Source organism: Exophiala mesophila (genome assembly GCF_000836275.1).
Source record: "Exophiala mesophila strain CBS 40295 unplaced genomic scaffold supercont1.2, whole genome shotgun sequence".
NCBI classification, from domain to species: domain Eukaryota; kingdom Fungi; phylum Ascomycota; class Eurotiomycetes; order Chaetothyriales; family Herpotrichiellaceae; genus Exophiala; species Exophiala mesophila.
Window position 1 is genome coordinate 2,296,384 of NW_015622505.1, and position 17,519 is coordinate 2,313,902.

The following is a 17,519-nucleotide window of genomic DNA, read 5'->3' on the forward strand; positions in this document are numbered from 1 at the left end:
GGCAAGGGGCCCGAGCCGCTAACCATTTAAGGAAGGCTTGCCTGGATGATCGCGTTCCAAGCAAACGAGGAAGGCACGAAACAACGTGACTTAAACGTGATTTGCACGTGACAAAGAACTGTCGAGATTGATTGATTGCTCTAGGACAAATACTTCTTGAACCATTCAATACCCTGCTTCTCCGTATCATCCATGGCCTTCTTGTCCTTGTCACTGCTCCAATCGCTGCGCAGAGCAAACCCGTGGATTTGATCTTCGTACACTTTCACCTCGGTGGGCACACCAGTCTTCCCCAGAGCTTCGCGGATCTGCTCAACCGACTTCATGTCCAGCAAGCTATCTTTGTCTCCCACAGCAAGACTTGTGGGCTTTGATACGGGCTCGAGGTCGGCAGGAATAGCAAGGAGAGAAGGATGAGCTGCAAAAGCCGCATCCACGCCTCCAATTTGTCCTTGAGTGCGAGCATGAGCTTGGAGTATGGCATAGCGCCCACCCCAGCAAAAGCCAATTGCCCCAACCTATTGATCATCAGCATCAGTGAAGGACTGGGCAGTGCCAAGGAGAAGGTATCACCTTATTTGTTCCTGGAATCATTTTGACCGTGTTAATGAAACCCGAAAGAAGTGGCTCCGCGACAGCCTCTCGGTGCTTGATCAACCATGGACCCAAGGTCGCCATAATATCCACTGTTTCCTTAGCCTTATCAAGGAGTCCCTCCTGTTCCTTGGATTTCAAAGACGGCTCAACGCTTTGTAGAAATTCAATAGGCAAACTGTCTCCTTCGTGAAGATCTGGGATGTAGACATAAAAGCCAGCTTTGGCGTAATTGTCGGCCAACAGGCGTACATTCTGAAATTTCCAGCCGAAGATGTCTGTCACGAACACGACAGTCTTTGAAGTCGATCCGTCACTCGGCTCTGAGATATATGTAGGAAGACCACCAATGGTGTCTTCTCGCCCGCTGGGAGTTCCGGAATGGACAGAACCAGAAATGCAGCATGCACTGAGCCCTGTTTGCGATGCCATCTTGAGGAGTGCCTGGGATACCAAGTTCTGCTGTCTGAAGAAATGGACGGTGTGAATTGGTTAGAGTTATACAATCGTTTGACAGACTCAAAGTCGTTTTGAGCCGCCAGGCATTGTTATATGATCCTGCCCATCACAGGTTAATCCCCTGGGCTCATGACGATTGGTAACGTTCTAGGTACCCCGCCTCGTCCGAGGGTCGGAGCTAAAAGATCGCAGAGCACTGTGTTGCTGGCGCTGGATTGGATCATGGGTGAGATCATACTCCCAATGACTCCCTCGAATAGAAGCGACCGCCTATAACGTCAGCGGATCAATCGAATTGACACAAATTGTTCTAGGCGATCATGACGTCCAAGTGGCGTGGTGGGGCCAGCCGTCAAAACCGAGGGGCCTGGAGGGTGAACAGTCGATCTGTTTATCCGCCGAGGAAATGAAAACACACGCTTAATGCTCTCTATTATAATGACCGCCTGGGTTCAATGGCAACGAAACCATTTGGGATCCGTGAGACTGATCGAGAGGACATCGCACAATTTCTCGACTCCATCTCTCGTAGTCGTTGTCATGTGGTGTACACCTGACAAGAGACTTACGTTAGAGAACCCCTCCACCCCTCATATCCTCTTTTTCCTTCTTCCTCTCTTTCTCTTTAGCAAGCAACCCAACCAACAACAACAAGTCCTAGAAAGCTATTGTAGCTAGACAAATCCCAATCATTGAGACTGCCTACTCCTTTATTCCTCTCTTTCTTGCTGTTTTGAGCCCTCTGGGATATCCATATGGCAGCCAACTTCGAAGAGTCGTTCGACGTAATCGTCGTAGGAGGTGGGAATGCTGGTTTCTCTGCCGCCACAACAGCTGCTCAAGCTGGAGCCCAAGTCATTCTGGTAGAGACGGCTCCAGAATCCGAGCGAGGAGGCAACACTTATTTCACAGCAGGGGCATATCGGTATGCTTTCGATGGCCTGGACGACCTGTTGCCTATTCTCTACACAGCCGAGGGCACCAAAGGTCTACCCCAGGATCTGATCGACAAGATTGACATCACCCCATACCGCAAGGACGACTTCCATGCAGATATCAAGCGAGTGTGCCAGAATCGATCCGACCCAGAACTGGCCAGAGTCCTTGTTGACGGTAGTCGAGGTGCTGTTCAGTGGATCGCTGACAATGGTGGCAAGTGGCATCTATCCTTCCATCGTCAAGCCTACGAGGTCGACGGGAGGTATAAGTTTTGGGGTGGTATGGTTACCGCATTCTTAGGCGGAGGAAAGGCTCTGGTCGAGTGGCATGTTCGGCTCGCAGTCCAGGCGGGTGTGAAGATTGCGTGGGATACGACCGCATCCTCTCTGGTCTTGAACGACGATAAAACCCGAGTTCTCGGTGTACAAGTCACGCACAACGGCACGACGAGAACGCTCAGAGCTCGAGGAGGTGTCATTCTCGCATGTGGAGGTTTCCAAGCATCCTCCGATCTGCGAGCACAGCATCTCGGACGTGAATGGGCTCATGCTCACGTCCGAGGCTGCAAGTACAATACCGGCGACGGGCTCCGTTTGGCGGCCCAGGTAGATGCACAACCTACTGGAGATTACCCTGGCTGCCACTCGGTTTGCTGGGATGCCAATTCCCCGATCCACGGCGGTGATCATTTGTTGACAAATCAATATACCAAGTCCGGATATCCATTCGGCCTCATGCTCAATATCGATGGCTGCCGTTTTGTTGATGAGGGTCTCGATCTTCGGAACTATACATATGCGATTTTTGGAAAAGAAGTGCTCAAGCAGCCAGGATCTCGAGCTTTCCAAATCTGGGACGATCAGGGGTTCAAATGGCTGCGAAAGGAAGAATATGCACCAGATGTCACGACCATCTTAGAAGCGGATACTCTGCAAGAGCTGGCAGTGAAGCTTGGTGATCGAGGCCTGAGGCATCAACAACAGTTCCTTGATACCATTGAAGAGTATAATCGAGCTGCGAGAGCGTTTCGACAAGAGAATCCACATATCGAATGGGACCCATCGAAAAAGGACGGACTGTCTACGCAATCTTCCCAAACCAAACTGTCGCTTGCGAAGTCAAATTGGGCTTTACCACTCGAGACTGGACCATTCAGGGCGGTCGAGATTGTCTGCGGCATTACATTTACTTTTGGAGGACTAAAAGTGGATCCTCACACCGCGAGCGTCGTGTCCCGGTCGAGTGGAAAGCCAGTCCCAGGCCTTTACAGCGTCGGCGAGCTGCTTGGTGGTCTGTTCTACTCCAATTACCCAGGAGGATCAGGGTTGACTGCTGGAACTGTCTTTGGGCGTATCGCTGGAGCACACGCCGCCGCTGCGGCTCAGCAAAATGTCTCCGGGACATGAACATCGAACCTGATCTTGATCAATTTAGGGGCATTTGACTCTAGTCCTAGTCTTGATCTTCGGCTCCTGATGTATTCACATAGCCCTCCATCAGGCAGCGGGAGGTTCTGATGAGCTGCGCACTTCTGATGTGGCTGCCATGGAAGTCCGCGCCGACTTCCAAGGTTCCTGATGGGTGCCCAATCACCGTGTTGGATGGGTTCAGGTGCTGCGAAAGCTGATGAGGTATAGTTCCTGTCATTTTGCAGGCCACCCCAAGGTTGAGTGCAAGAGTCACAGGCACAGCCTTGTGGGCCTGTTCCATGGACAGAGCCTGAGATGAGATATCGATACCTTCTTTGGTGGTAGGGAACAGCAGGACAATTTTTGGAATGCTGCTAATATTGGGGTCCAACCCCATTCTTTCAGTTCCTTTTCTTCGGATCTTCTCGAGCTTTTCCATTAATGATCTGTCTGCGTTGAGTTCATCGGGTGTGGCGCCGTGTTTCCACCCCACATCTTGTCCTCTGATGAAGATACCCGGATTGCTGACATCGATCAATGACGCCTCTATGGAAAAGTCGTCAATCTCGAGGAGGTCGATGGGGTTGCCGGTAGGTAATGCTCTCTGCGTTTTTGACCCCTCGGGGTCTAGAAATGACAATGTGATGTTCGAAGATGTGCTAGGGACACCGTCAATGGATGTAGTTCCTCGTTGCTGGTACTGCCAATTTCCGTCTATGAGGCATGCTGGGAATGATGACTCGATGATTTTATTCGTATTAGTGTTCCTCATCTTCATGGTGATAGTTTGGTTCTGGCCCTTTTGCAATGAGGTTGTCGTGGGCTGTTTCGTTTCATCTCTACTCGCCCCATACCTGTAGATGGCTGCATTCAAAGCAAAGGGCCCAACCGCAGAGCTCAAGTTTCCACAATTCCCCGCCATATCCAGTTTCCCATCCTTGATCCCAACTTGGAAGAAGGTGTAATCGAGATCAGCTCCTGATCGAGTGGGGGGACCAACCACCATAGCCTTGCTCAGCGATGAGATGCCTCCTCCCATTCCGTTTAGCTGACGGCCATATGGATCTGGCGAACCCATGATTGCAGAGAAGAATGTTTGCATGCTGCTGAATTCGGTTTCAGAGGGAGCTTTGCCTGACCTGAGAGCTGTCTGAAACCAGTCGGGCAAATCCTGCAGGCTGAGAAAGACACCTTTGGAAGTCCCACCTCTCCAAAAAGAGGCCTTCACGGCTCCGAGGAATGGCACGGGGACCATAGTTTATCTGACTTTGCTTCAGAAACTGACTGGGGTTCTGTGCAAGAGAGCCTTTTCAGGTAATAAGACAGAGAATTCTGACAGGATGCTCAGACGCGAGAAGTATCTTTCCAAATCATTGACGAGATGGTGTCGTCAACGGTGGTATACATAGCTATAACATTGGCGGACTGAATCTTGTCTCAGTTGTCATGAGAAGCTGATGAAGGAGAGAAGTCGGAGGTCTTCAACAAAGGGACAGCCTCGTCTCAACCTCAAGACAAGGCTGGCCAATCATGACTACCTCAATCACGGTGACACAACAACGCACTTCATATGTAACGGAGGCAACACTGCTTCTTCATTTCATCTCACCAACACTTCAATTATTGTTCTCATCAAGGAATCCGGATCTATATGCTAGAATGGGTTCCATATCACCTACGAGCTCACCTCAATTCCTGGTGATTGGAGCCGGATCTCGGGGCAATGCCTACGCCAGAGCGGTCGAAGCGTCAACGACTGGAACCATTGCTGCTGTAGCCGAAATTGATCCATTCAAGAGACGAGAGTTTGGCGAGAGGTACATCTGGGGCAGGGAAGAGCAGCCTCGCTCGCACCAATCGTTTGGAGGATGGGAAGAGTGGGTTGATTGGGAAACTCGACGTCGTCAAAATGGCGGGGACGAGGCAGAAGGATATCTTCCTATCACGGGCGTCTTTATCTGTACGCTGGACGAGACGCATGCGCCAATCATTCAAGCCATCGCCCCCTTCAATCTTCACATCCTGTGTGAGAAGCCACTGGCTCTATCTCTGTCAGACTGTCTATCGATTTCAACAGCCTTGTCCAAATACCCGCCCAAGGTTGTCTCGATTGGACATGTCCTCCACTATTCACCACATAACATCAAGCTTCGCAAACTGTTGACTCATGATCAAGTTATTGGAGAGGTCGTTTCAATCGAGCATACAGAACCTGTGGGTTGGTGGCACTTCTCCCATTCGTATGTGCGGGGCAATTGGCGACGTGCCACGCCTGAAGGAGTTGGTTCTCTTCTAACCAAATCCGGGCATGACATTGATTTTATCTTGTGGCTTCTATGTTCGCCGAGTCCTCTAGTCGGTGACAAACCTCATCTGCCGTCTTCCATTTCCAGCTTCGGTGCCGTTACCCACTTTCGCAAGGGCAGAAAACCAAAGGCAGCAGGCGCGGCGACGAGCAATTGTCTGTCTTGTCCCGCCGAGCCTGATTGTATCTATTCTGCCAAGAAGATTTATCGCGATCGTTGGCTGCGAAACGAGAAGGACACTGGTTGGCCATTGAAGATTGTCGTGCCCGAGATCGAGGATATTGTTCAATCGAATGGATGGGATGCAGCCGAGGAAAGGCTGATGCAAAAACTCGGTGAGGATTACGACAAGTCAATCACGGATGACAGTGCCATTGCTAGTAGAAGCTGGTACGGCCGTTGTGTCTACGAAGCGGACAATGATGTCGTCGATGACCAAACGGTGACGATAGCATGGGACGAGGATCCTGTGAATGGCCAAGAATATGGCCGGGGACCTAAACATGCCCTATTTCACATGACTTATCCCACCGAGGCGCAGTGCGAGCGGAGAGGCAGAGTGTACGGTTCGCTGGGGGAAGTGACATACGACTCCCATACCATTACTGTTCACACATTTGCAGACAACCAAACCATCGTACACGATATTCCCAAACAGGCTCCAGAGGTGGAAAAAAGCCACGGAGGCGGCGATTGGGGTCTAGCCGGGGCATTTGTTCAAGCAGTGCAAAATGTCGACAACAGTATGATGACTGTGGCCGAAGCACAGCGGGAGCTAGTGGGCTGCGATTTGGCAGAGATTATCCTCAGTCATGCTGTGGTGTTTGCAGCCGAAGAGGCGAGGAGGGAACGAAAGGTCATAGATTGGCAACAATGGTGGAGCCAACATGGAGTGTTACTGATTTGAGAGAAGAAAAGGGAAGATGTGTAGGAACGAGGATTGCCGGAACCTCTCAGGACTTACGATTTGACGAATGACGAAACACGAAGACCCAATTTTTGGCTTTGGTAGTAATGTCGATCTTTTGATTTTTGGGCTTTTGTGGAATGTCCGTACGCGAACTTGGCTGCATTCCAGTCGTTTCCGGGCTGCCACCTTTTCAAGGATGCAAACAAAGCAATGCATCTCAGGATGGGTAGGGCACATGCGAGTCTTGGCTATGAGGTCTCTCGTCAGATGAAGCTAGGTATGTTTCTCAACCTCGAAAGATCTAGTTTGGCATGGCTGAAGAATCGAAACGATGTCGATGAACAAGCTCCCATTGACGTGGCTACTTGCGTTGTGCAGCATTTCAGGTACGTGAGACTGCAAAGATTCATGGTGGCGTCCAATAATCGAAATGATATGCTGATTTAAAACCAAGCCGCCACAGCTGTACCGTACGTGCAGTCGTCGGATGAATCGGCGACAGGCGTCAACAGGATAGCAAAAGACCTATGGCCAACAGGCACGATAGCCCTCCGACCGACCGAGGGGGCAATTTCCAGCGACTTCAACTTTGAGGAGTGGCCGGCTGGCACCAACCTACCAGGAGGGACGACACTGGCAGGGATTGCTGTCTGGATGTTTGAAATACCTTATCATTATTACAACCGTGTGCGGATTGCGCATGCCGTGCTCGCAGCCAGCGCGTTTCTGGTTTGGTTTCCTTTGGGGGGGATCATCATTCGTGTTTGGAACCACCGAAACATTGTGTGGATCCACGCTGTGGTCCAGGCGATCGGGATGGCGTTTTTTGTAGCCGCGGCCGGCATGGGCATCTGGATGGGGAACACGATTCAAAGGGTAAGGATGCAGCCTTCTTCCGACTTTGGGCTATTCTCCGAGGAGTTTGGCATCGTAAAAAATCTGACTGAGGAATTTACTAGCTTGACGCGTACCATCCAGTGATCGGACTGTGCGTCCTGGGGCTCATGCTGGTCCAGCCACTGACTGAGATTGCCAACCATCGATATTTCCAACGCCATCCCAAGATTGTTCTCCTTGCTCACCTGCATATATGGCTGGGCCGAGTTCTCATGACGCTGGGCATGATCAATGGCGGGCTGGGGTTTCACTTTGCCGAGACGGTGCCAGAACCACGATGGCCATCTTGGCCTCCCCTCGTGTACGGGATTATCGCGGGGGTGGTCTGGATCACATACATCGCGGTCGTGCTTGTCTGGGCCGAGTTTGACCGTCGACGGGCGGCATTAGAGGAGACTCCACAGGACGAACCAGGACCAGGTCAACCGGGAGATGTTGAGACTGGTGTCAGAACACGCACGGAAGGACCTAGTGCGGCGGAGACTAAGAGAGCATATCGGTGCAGTGCGCTGTAGGAGCCACGCCCTGGGTGATAGCGCTCGCCAGCGTCAAGATCCAGGAGCTGGGATCCAAGTTGTGTCGTGGGCGAAGGGGGGAGACCTAAGGAGGCCCCCGTGAAGGTCGCGAGTCATGTGACCACAGAGCCTGATGCCATAGTATGCAAATGTTAGTATTGCAAATGAATAAATATGCTTTGGACGTCGATCTGTCAGCTCACCGTCGCCCTCGGAGAAGCAGAGTGATGTCTATATCTTATCAAGGACCAGCGCTGGCTACTATCACAGGAGCTTAATACACACTGACGTTGCCCTAATGGCTGACGGCGCATTGGTTCTTATCTCTCTGTGAGAGCGAGGAACCCACCTTTCAATCTTGGCTGGCGAATAAGATGTAGTAGTGTGGAGCTTGGCACTGCCTGATTGGCTCAGAGTCAACGTCCACCACTGAATCCCCAACACGTCGTTATCTCTCACCATCCACATCCGTCACGACAGAATGACCCTCGCTGTGCTTCACCCATGCAGTACTGTAGGTAAGGCGCGACAAGCCACCACCTCCTCCAAGGTCTGGCCCAGCAGCCATAGTCTGGCACTTCTGGTCGGCACCCATGCCACTCTCGATCTGCAACGGTGTCGTCCCACGGAAATTCATCGCCTGTCATGCCCTTGTGTTACTGCGCAGACGGCAGTGACATCTCAAGCTGCGATGATCATCCATCTTCATACTTGCAGGGATCGGTCTTGGAGTACGATAGTGTGCAGATGGACTTCAACATACAGCTGTCCATCAGCCACCATTACTTGGACGTGACATCATGTGGTGAAGAGCAACAACATGGGCTTGAAGATTACCCCCTTTGCCTCGAATGGTGGAATCACAATCATACAGAAAAATAAAGGCACAACACTGATCTAGATTTCAAATATATCCCAACATGTGAAGATGTTGAGAGGCGTCACGTTGGTCAGCCTCCAAGAATGACAAGCCATCTCCGTGGCCAACATACAAGATCGACCTCCAGATGCTGATGTTGCCAAAACCGCGGAGACGAACCCACTGAAAGAGGATCTGCATAACTTCCCAGCCTATCAGATGTCAGCCATTAGACAACCCTGGTCCTGAATTGGCCTTGATGCGCGGAGAAAATGGTCCGTGGTTGAAAGTTCTGGATCTAGGTTTCGTTGGTTCAGTCCCAGATCAGTGCTTGGCACTGATAACCAAAAGCGTTTTGGGGGGGGCATTCACCATTTGAGAAATGCTGGTGACATATCAATCCAGCACATAGATCTATAGATCTATATATCCAGCATCGAGTCGCCAACATCCTATGCCCATTGTTCTATCTTCTCCAGAGCCATCGATCTCATTCAAAAGGACCAACCGGCGCCTCATCTCAAGTTCAGAGGGTTTCCACCAAATTCCCACACCGTGTAACCACAACACATCAGCAGCCATGTTCGACATCAAGATGCTATGGCAGGCGCCAGAGGTCAACCCAGTCAACCACAAGGCGCGGTCTATTCCCATTTTTAATGTCGTCGACATGTACGGCCGTGTATTCTTCATGTCTTGGTTCGGCTTCTTCATTGCCTTTTGGTCGTGGTATGCCTTCCCACCACTGTTGACTGTCACTATCAAAAAAGATCTCCACATGAGTACCGTTGATGTCGCCAACTCCAACATTGCCGCTCTCACTGCCACCCTCCTGGTTCGAGTCGTTGCCGGGCCCTGTTGTGACCGATTCGGTGCTCGATGGACTTTCATTGGCACTCTTCTTCTTGGTTCTATTCCCACTGCCCTCTCTGGAACAGCAAACAGTGTTGGAGCCTTGATCACCATTCGTTTCTTCGTTGGCATCCTGGGCGGTTCTTTCGTCCCCTGCCAGGTCTGGTCCACGGCTTTCTTGTAAGTTCCTCTCCCCAGCGACTTCATTGAAACCCAAATACTAACTCGACCCCAGTGATAAGAACGTCGTCGGTACTTCGAATGCATTGATTGGTGGTTGGGGTAACTCCGGAGGTGGCATCACCTACTTTTTGATGCCCGTCATTTTCAACTGTAAGTCCTCGACTGCTTGGCCTTCTCACGAACTATTACTGATCCATCATCCAGCTTTGGTCCATGATCGAGGACTCACACCTCACGTTGCATGGCGAGTTGCCTTCCTCGTGCCATTCATCCTCATTGTCTCAACCGCCCTCACCATGATTTTCTTCTGCCCCGACACACCCACCGGCAAATGGAGCGAACGACATCTTCACACCGCCCAGCTGCTGTCTGCCCACGGCGTTACCACCACCACCGACGCCAAGGGAGTCGTCATGGATGAACAGCAACCCAACTCTGGCTCCTCGACCCCCAGAATGGATGAGGAAAAGGGCGAGAAGCCCACTGCACCGATTGCTCACAACCGCGAAGCACACCTATCCGAGGGTCAGATGCTGGACATCGCTCGCGGAGAAGTCATCGCGAAGCCTACCTTGCGCGAAAGCTTGAAGGTTGTTTTCTCCTTGCAGACTCTCTTCCATGGAGCCACCTACTTCTGCTCTTTTGGCGGTGAACTGGCCATCAACTCCTACCTCGGCGCCTACTACCTGAAGAACTTCCCTCACTTGGGTCAAACCGGCTCCGGTCGATGGGCTGCCATGTTTGGTCTTCTGAACGTCGTCACTCGTCCTCTAGGAGGCATGGTCGGTGACCTGATCTACCGCTACCTCACCAAAAACCTATGGGCCAAGAAGGCCTGGATTTCCTCCGTGGGAATTATCAGCGGAGCATTCCTCGTCGCCATTGGTAAGACCGATCCGCACGACGAAGCTACCTTGTTTGGTTTGATCGCCGGCATGGCTGTCTTCCTCGAAGCTGGCAACGGCGCCAACTTTGCTCTCGTGCCCCACGTGCACCCTCATGCCAACGGTATCGTTTCCGGTATCACCGGCGCCGTTGGAAATCTCGGGGGTATCTGTTTCGCTATCCTCTTCCGCTTCCACGGCACAAACTATGCCGAAAGCTTTTGGATTGCCGGTATCATGGTCATCGGCATAAACGTCGCTGTCAGCTGGATCAGACCTGTGCCCAAAGGTCAAATTGGTGGTAGATGATGGAATAAAAGTCCAACCATCCTATAATGATTGGTTTTGTTGTCGTTATTCGAAGTTTTCTTTTGAGCCTGCGACGAGTATACCTGATGTGACGAAGAGATGCGTATGATACCACTATTAAATAGAGGCAACGAGGAATAAAATCCTGTCTGTTTATCAAAACGATCTTCTCTTTTTGCATTGACATTCGTTGATAATTGCGTCGTGCCCAGAACTTTGTCGGACTGTACCCATTATCGTCATCAGCATCATCCCCCAAGTCCTCGTGAGGCCCACGTGATTTCCAGATCCTTGCGATATCGCAAAGTGAGACCAAAATTAGTGTGGTCCCATCTCCGTTGCAAGTCTCGTCGAATCAGATCGATATCGTGGTCGCGAGCCACGAAATACCCGAGCGTGTAGACCGCCATGTTAATGTTGAAAAACCTAGCCCAAATAGCGTTTTCGCTGTATTTTTCCATCACCGACCGAGCCAGCCGCATCTGCCAGCTCTCCGGGTCATGTGGTAGAGGTATGTTGATATTTGAATCGCCTAACAACAACTGCTCCGTAAGCACAGATATACAGACGATGAACAGGGACGCTGCGTCCTGAGCCATTTGAAGGTGAGGCGTGCCTAATTCGCCATCGTCATTATTAGCGTGGTCGACAGCAGAGCAATAATCGATTGATGATTCCCACGAAGCCACTTCGAGCTTCAAGTCCCTGATTGTGTCGATGTCTGTCCCATTCAGATCAGATAGGAGCTGTCTGATAAGGAGGAAGAGTTTCAAAAGTGCAACAGGAATGCCAACGACAGGATTCCTGAGACCAGTCGGTGGGGGAGGAGAAAGATCCGAATGGTTAAGCAGGCGTTCTGCATGGAGCCAAAAGCTCGGCTGGAATGCGTCGTCCGAGTCGAATGGCTCAGACCACAGACCTAAACTCACGGTGAACATGGCGTTGAGTACACTTTCGAGGAGCAGCCGATCGAAGGCCGGGAGAACCGTCGGCCGGATGGCCGCGCGAGCCTGGAACATGCGCAAAGTCACAATCTTGACGGCGGCGCCGAGATGGCGCGGGACGTCGCTGTAGGTTCCTATGCTTGTGGACTGGTCGATGGTGGCGAGTGTCAGTCGGTACGAATAAACAGAGAAGGTGCTTATGTTCAAAGGAGATGCGCATGTGAAAACTCACCCCGAGTGTGTACAGTAATATCACCGACATCAACAAACCATTGTCTGTCTCCAGCTCTGCGGCAGTTTCAAGAAGTTGGTGGAGGTCTCGCAGGGCTTGTGAGTAGTATATGAGAGCGAGCTCCTTCATTGATCCAGATTTACCGATCGAGTATAGATGTGACGCGGCGTTTGCCAGGACTGTGTACTGAAGTCCTCGACAATCTGGCAACTGTGTTGCAATTTCGTTGAACGTCACATAGGAGTACTCTGGATGACAGCTGGGCAATAGGATAAGTTGGAAGTACTTGTCATTGAAATGATCGAAAAGCATGGGCTTGATATCTTGAGCCAATTCCTCAAATGACGTTGGCGAAGACGTTAAAGACAGTTGACCTTCTTCCCAATCCCATTGCTGTTGTTCCTCTGGACTCGGTTCGTCTTTGATGGCTGGATGGGACTTGCGACGCGGAGCCGACTTTTGCCTTCGATCCACGAGTTCCTCTGAGGTCGGCCATGTGCAGCGCCAACCCAGAGCCTTGCAGCGCTGGCATGTAGGTCGTGCCTCGTCGCATTTCTTCTTGCGTGTTCTGCCTGGGACCAGACTCTTAGCCAGAAATTAGCGCTTTCATGTTTGTCAACCACTTACAAGTCTGGCAACCTGTCTTCACTCGCAATCTCGGTACTGCCATGACGATGTGACCATATAGGAGAAACTGTGAGTGCCTCGCCTCAAATGGGCATTAAGTACTTTGCCATGGAATCGCGGAGATAGCGCCCAATGCCGCCTTGCGTGAGTTGGGCACGGGTGGGAAGGACAATCCTTGCGAAGATATTCGAGGGTAGATTGGAGGTGCCGTGCGCATTATTAATTGGGAGATGGGCGAGAGGCTTGGATGCCTAACATTTGGGCCGAGGGGCCCAGGCCAGCGGCTCGTAGGGGCCCTCGGGCAGAAGCTAATCGTCCTAGCCACGTTAAGTAAGAAACGTAGTGCTTGTGTTTGGCATAAGCTTAATGGTTGACGGAAGGTCGTTCTATTCGCAGGCGACGAGCGCCCGGACATGAATGGCCCCATAATGAAACCTAATTAGGCAAGAGAAAAGAGCGCCACCCGGCTATATGGTGGTGAATGATTTATCATGGTTGGGTAGGTTTATGGACCAACCGAATGATGAAAGAATTGGTCTATCTATCTCGAGAAAGAGAAGAAGAGTCAATGAGGAGGAAGTCGCTTGGGTGCACGTTTTGGCATTCCATATGCACCTACCCGTGACCATCAACCCAGCAAGTATCTACGAGTAGCAATACTTGAGATACTGGGAGGTTAAGATACTTGTTTAATACAAGTTACTCTTACTTTGCATGGTGAGAATTGCATTCAATCAGTATCACTTGGATAGATCGAGTCTAGACATCATTGTCGCTTAATGCTGCTTCGATGTGGAGGCCAACCTTCTTTACTGACCACAAAATGGCCTACCATTGCTGGTATATGTAAAGTTCATGTATAGACGATTGTAAGGCACAACAAGATAGTGACAGACAATGAGGGATGTAGTGACTTGAGTACATGGGCTCACGAGAACCAAGTTGTCAAGATGGATGCCACCATCTCCACAACAGGGAATTGCGCTCTCCAAAAGCATATCCCAGCTCGTGGCTTCAAGATCAGCCCTCATGAGCGGCGGCAGCCAACTGCCAGTATTTAGCAGCGCTGCGAGCACGGAACATCTTGCCAAATTTGATCATGATCAAGAAAACTGAACTTGCAGCCAGGCCAACAAAGGCCGCAGTGATGAAACAGTTCTGAAGACCCATCCCGTTCAACCAAGGAGTTATGCTGTTGTGCTTTTGTCAGTTTCTGAGGAAAACATGCGCTGCTCGATTGTGACTTACCCGTAACTCATGGCGAAAGACATGGTATTTCGCACCAACATCACTGTAACCATAGCATCGGCGCTAAGCTCGTGATAACTATCAATGAGGTAGTTGATACTGAGAGTGACCCCAAAAGTTGTACCACAAGCTAGAGTGCCCATGGAGAAAACCAGGCCAAACCAGTGAACACTGTTTGCCGCTCCCACGCCCCAGAGAATAAGGGAGCATGGGACGAGGATCAGACAGGCTGTGAAAGGCCAAAGACGATGCTCTGCTTCCATGATACCACCGTTTCGCCTTGCAAGTTTGAGCGTCAACCAATCACTCACGGTTCCAGAAAGGAGAGCGCCGATGACGACACCGATCGTGCAAGATAGATAACTGAGGCCTACCATCGAAGAAGAGAAGTTGTATGGGGGTGCGCTCAGGATCACAGAAGCTGTTGCGTTCAGGACATTGAACCAGATCAAATAGGATCCGTAGGAGAAGCCTGCGTAGAATATGATCGGCCAGCTAAGATATTTCAAGCTAGAAAGAGCTCGCTGGATCATGCTTTTTCCGGGCGTTGGGTGCCAGATCTTGAGCTTCTGAACAAAAGTCTTAGGTGGAGGATACGCTTCGGCGACCACGGGGGTAACATCCGTGCCAGTAAGTACCTTTTCGGCTGCCCCTGATGTGGTAGGAGTCTTCTCTTCATCGGCCGATTGGCTTGGGTCCAGGAGTGATGTATCAGCGTCGGCAACGATACCAGTTGTCTGTCGAACGTAGTTTGTCTCCTCCATGAAGAAGAAGAGGAACACGAACAAAAACCCCAGGAAAATAGTGGGATAGTAGAAGACCCATTGCCAGCCTTGGTGTTCAGCAATGAATCCGCATATCACAGGAGCAAAGTAGTTGCTACCCGCGAGTGTGAAGGCATAAAAGCCCATGTAACGACCACGCTGGTGGGTAAAATACTGGTTCGTTGGGATCAGCACTCGATCTCGGTAGTTTCTAAACTGTCATCGCTTACCACATCAGTGACGGATATTTCTGGTAGTGCTTCGATCGGGGCAAGAACAAATCCCTGGACAATAGAACGAGCGAGCCATTCGCCATCAGTCTTGACATATGCACTGTTTGAAAATCAATAAAGACACACAAAAATCCGACAAGACGGGCGAAAATCACCTCCAGACACACGTGCCCTTTTTGAAAATCAGTTTAAATACTTGATATTTTCCTTTATTGGATGCCCACTCACAATGGCTCCTAATGTGGAGAGAAGATATGTCATGCGCTTTCCGTATCTCAATGCGAAAGGGTTCCAGAACAGTAAGCCCCAGCCCAGAAGCAGAAACATGTATCCACCGCCTTCAACGAGAGTAGATATAGACACCCCATTGGCTTGGGATAGAGGAACCAGAACCGAGTATACGGTGGAGCCGGACATGCCGATGAAGAAGGTATACCTGGACAATAGTCAGCACAGATTCCAGATACCAAAATGGGAAACCTTACAGATTGACACATATGGTTGACATCAGCTTCCTGCGAGGGTCCCAATTAAGAGGGTCATTGGGGTCAGCAGACGGCGTAGGGTCGAGTACGATGTCTTTGTCACCACCAGTGGCGTGGCGAGTATGCATAGTATGATCGAGGTCGACCAAATGCACTGTGCCAGGAATGCTACCTGCCTCGCCATTGGAAGGCTGACTTGAAGGTGCCATGTTTGGGGCCAAAAATTCGATATGCGTAAGGCGAGCCTTGTATCAGAAGAAAGCGATGCCTGATCAATCACATTTTGGGGACTTTGACGAAAGTCTTATACCTTTCTGTCTGGGCTAGGGAGATATCTTGAAAGCCGTGGAGCTTAGCCTTCTCAATGGTGCCTAGCAATCTATCTCTGGATCTATTCCTTGTTTGGGACAGATAGTTGACAGGGCGTGAACTCGAGAGATATGATAGCGATATCGAAATCAAGGAGATCAACTATGAATGCAGGGTCACTTACGGTCCATGGTCCAGGCCATGTGGGGAGATAGCCCAACACGGGTAGTCGTGTAACCACTCTGCTGGATTAGCGCCAGACGAACAACCATCCAGGACTATCAGATCGGAGAGGGGGTCCTCGAACCCTGCCAGAAGGTTTGGCGGTAAAGAAGCAGATTTGCTCGAAGATTGCTTAGTGGAGGTCATCCTACACGTATAGATACCCGCGAATCCAAACTAGTTATCATCACCAAGGATATGTTAGCGGGTGCCGTGTTTTCAGAGACCTTCTGCCACTTATGGCTATCAAAGTTGCATATGACCATCGGCTGGCAGATATCGACCTGCCGTAAAGTAGATTGGTGCATTGCCCCCAGCTTCGCTAGTTGACATCTCTTTGTCGGGGCCCTCTTGGAAACTTTGGCGGTAACCTGTTTGATTGGTGGATAGTCCACCGCGGCCTTTGAGTCATGTCGCGGCGTTTTGAATCCTTGTACGAGTAGCATCCGATGCCTCCTTTGTAGCTTAGTCAGTATCAATCTCTCTCCAACAGATAAATGACCTGGATTCTCCAAAGAAATCAGGCATTCAAACATGAAGAACGTCGTACTCGGAATAAGAGTTTCTGGAAGGCCTGAAATAGGGCGCCGAAGGACCAGCGGACCATGGACAAGAGAAGTGTTTCCCGTATGTGAAATAGTGCTCTGCATAAATGCGAGTACGATGATCACTGTCGCATTAGACGACTTAAATCGTACTCTACTGATGGTGAGACGGGTGCTGATCACTCAAACAAACAAGCCTATATCAGTAAGTGAATCTGCCCACAATGTCCATGAAAACACGCACTCCTCACAGTAACTTTCCAACATGGGTCCGCGACCACTTTCTATCATTGACGTGAAGCCTATGCTTCAGGGCACACCTGAATACGAAGCACAACGTCTTCCAATCCTTGCTGAAATCTCCGCAAACATCCCGGAGGAATGGTATCTTCCGCAAGACCTCATTGACAACCCACCTAAAGATGTCTCCAACATACCCAGTACCTGCGGCCTATTGAACGCCGAAGAACTTGAGATCACTGAAGCCTACGATGCTACCGGTCTGGCAGAAGCAATTGCAGCACGTAAATACACGGCTGTGACGGTTGTCAAGGCGTTTATCAAACGAGCTGCCATCGCTCACCAGCTCGTTCGATGCATGTCTCAATTCTTCCCTCAAGCTGCTATCGAGCAAGCTGCCCGGCTCGACGAACATTTCCTCAAGACTGGCAAAACCGTCGGACCTCTTCATGGAGTACCGGTGTCCATTAAGGAACATATGGCGATTGCCGGGCAGAACTCTTCCTTTGGCATGTTAAGCTTGAGGTTCCCCGATGACAAGGACTGTCAGATGG

The 17,519-nt window shown here is 50.7% G+C and overlaps 7 protein-coding genes across 7 annotated transcripts; 3 read left to right on the plus strand and 4 right to left on the minus strand.

Moving 5' to 3' along the window:
- Positions 1–118: 118 nt before the first annotated feature.
- Positions 119–1,092, minus strand: PV10_02649 (uncharacterized protein). Its single transcript, XM_016366991.1, has 2 exons — positions 574–1,092; positions 119–518 (listed from the first exon to the last, which is right to left on the minus strand). Exons 1-2 carry the CDS (start codon positions 1,024–1,026, stop codon positions 141–143), a joined length of 831 nt encoding a protein of 276 aa, XP_016226509.1. The 5' UTR covers positions 1,027–1,092; the 3' UTR covers positions 119–140.
- Positions 1,093–1,695: 603 nt separating this feature from the next.
- Positions 1,696–3,710, plus strand: PV10_02650 (precorrin 3B synthase CobZ). Its single transcript, XM_016366992.1, has one exon. The coding sequence runs from the start codon at positions 1,809–1,811 to the stop codon at positions 3,396–3,398; it is 1,590 nt and encodes a 529-aa protein (XP_016226510.1). The 5' UTR covers positions 1,696–1,808; the 3' UTR covers positions 3,399–3,710.
- Positions 3,445–4,656, minus strand: PV10_02651 (uncharacterized protein; the record flags this gene model as incomplete). Its single annotated transcript, XM_016366993.1, has 1 exon — positions 3,445–4,656. The coding sequence occupies one exon, from the start codon at positions 4,654–4,656 to the stop codon at positions 3,445–3,447; it is 1,212 nt and encodes a 403-aa protein (XP_016226511.1).
- Positions 4,657–4,931: 275 nt separating this feature from the next.
- Positions 4,932–6,614, plus strand: PV10_02652 (uncharacterized protein; the record flags this gene model as incomplete). The annotated part of the gene is made up of 1 exon (XM_016366994.1): positions 4,932–6,614. The coding sequence occupies one exon, from the start codon at positions 4,932–4,934 to the stop codon at positions 6,612–6,614; it is 1,683 nt and encodes a 560-aa protein (XP_016226512.1).
- A 2,750-nt stretch (positions 6,615–9,364) lies between these two features.
- On the plus strand, positions 9,365–11,239 carry PV10_02653 (uncharacterized protein). The gene is made up of 3 exons (XM_016366995.1): positions 9,365–9,920; positions 9,976–10,073; positions 10,128–11,239. The coding sequence occupies exons 1-3, from the start codon at positions 9,469–9,471 to the stop codon at positions 11,114–11,116; spliced, it is 1,539 nt and encodes a 512-aa protein (XP_016226513.1). The 5' UTR covers positions 9,365–9,468; the 3' UTR covers positions 11,117–11,239.
- Positions 10,113–13,089, minus strand: PV10_02654 (uncharacterized protein). The gene is made up of 4 exons (XM_016366996.1): positions 12,920–13,089; positions 12,293–12,864; positions 10,495–12,207; positions 10,113–10,438 (listed from the first exon to the last, which is right to left on the minus strand). Exons 1-3 carry the CDS (start codon positions 12,960–12,962, stop codon positions 11,365–11,367), a joined length of 1,458 nt encoding a protein of 485 aa, XP_016226514.1. The 5' UTR covers positions 12,963–13,089; the 3' UTR covers positions 10,113–10,438; positions 10,495–11,364.
- An 850-nt stretch (positions 13,090–13,939) lies between these two features.
- PV10_02655 (uncharacterized protein) lies at positions 13,940–15,858 on the minus strand (the record flags this gene model as incomplete). The annotated part of the gene is made up of 6 exons (XM_016366997.1): positions 13,940–14,111; positions 14,168–15,105; positions 15,162–15,264; positions 15,320–15,336; positions 15,393–15,600; positions 15,650–15,858. 6 exons carry the CDS (start codon positions 15,856–15,858, stop codon positions 13,940–13,942), a joined length of 1,647 nt encoding a protein of 548 aa, XP_016226515.1.
- Positions 15,859–17,519: the final 1,661 nt, after the last annotated feature.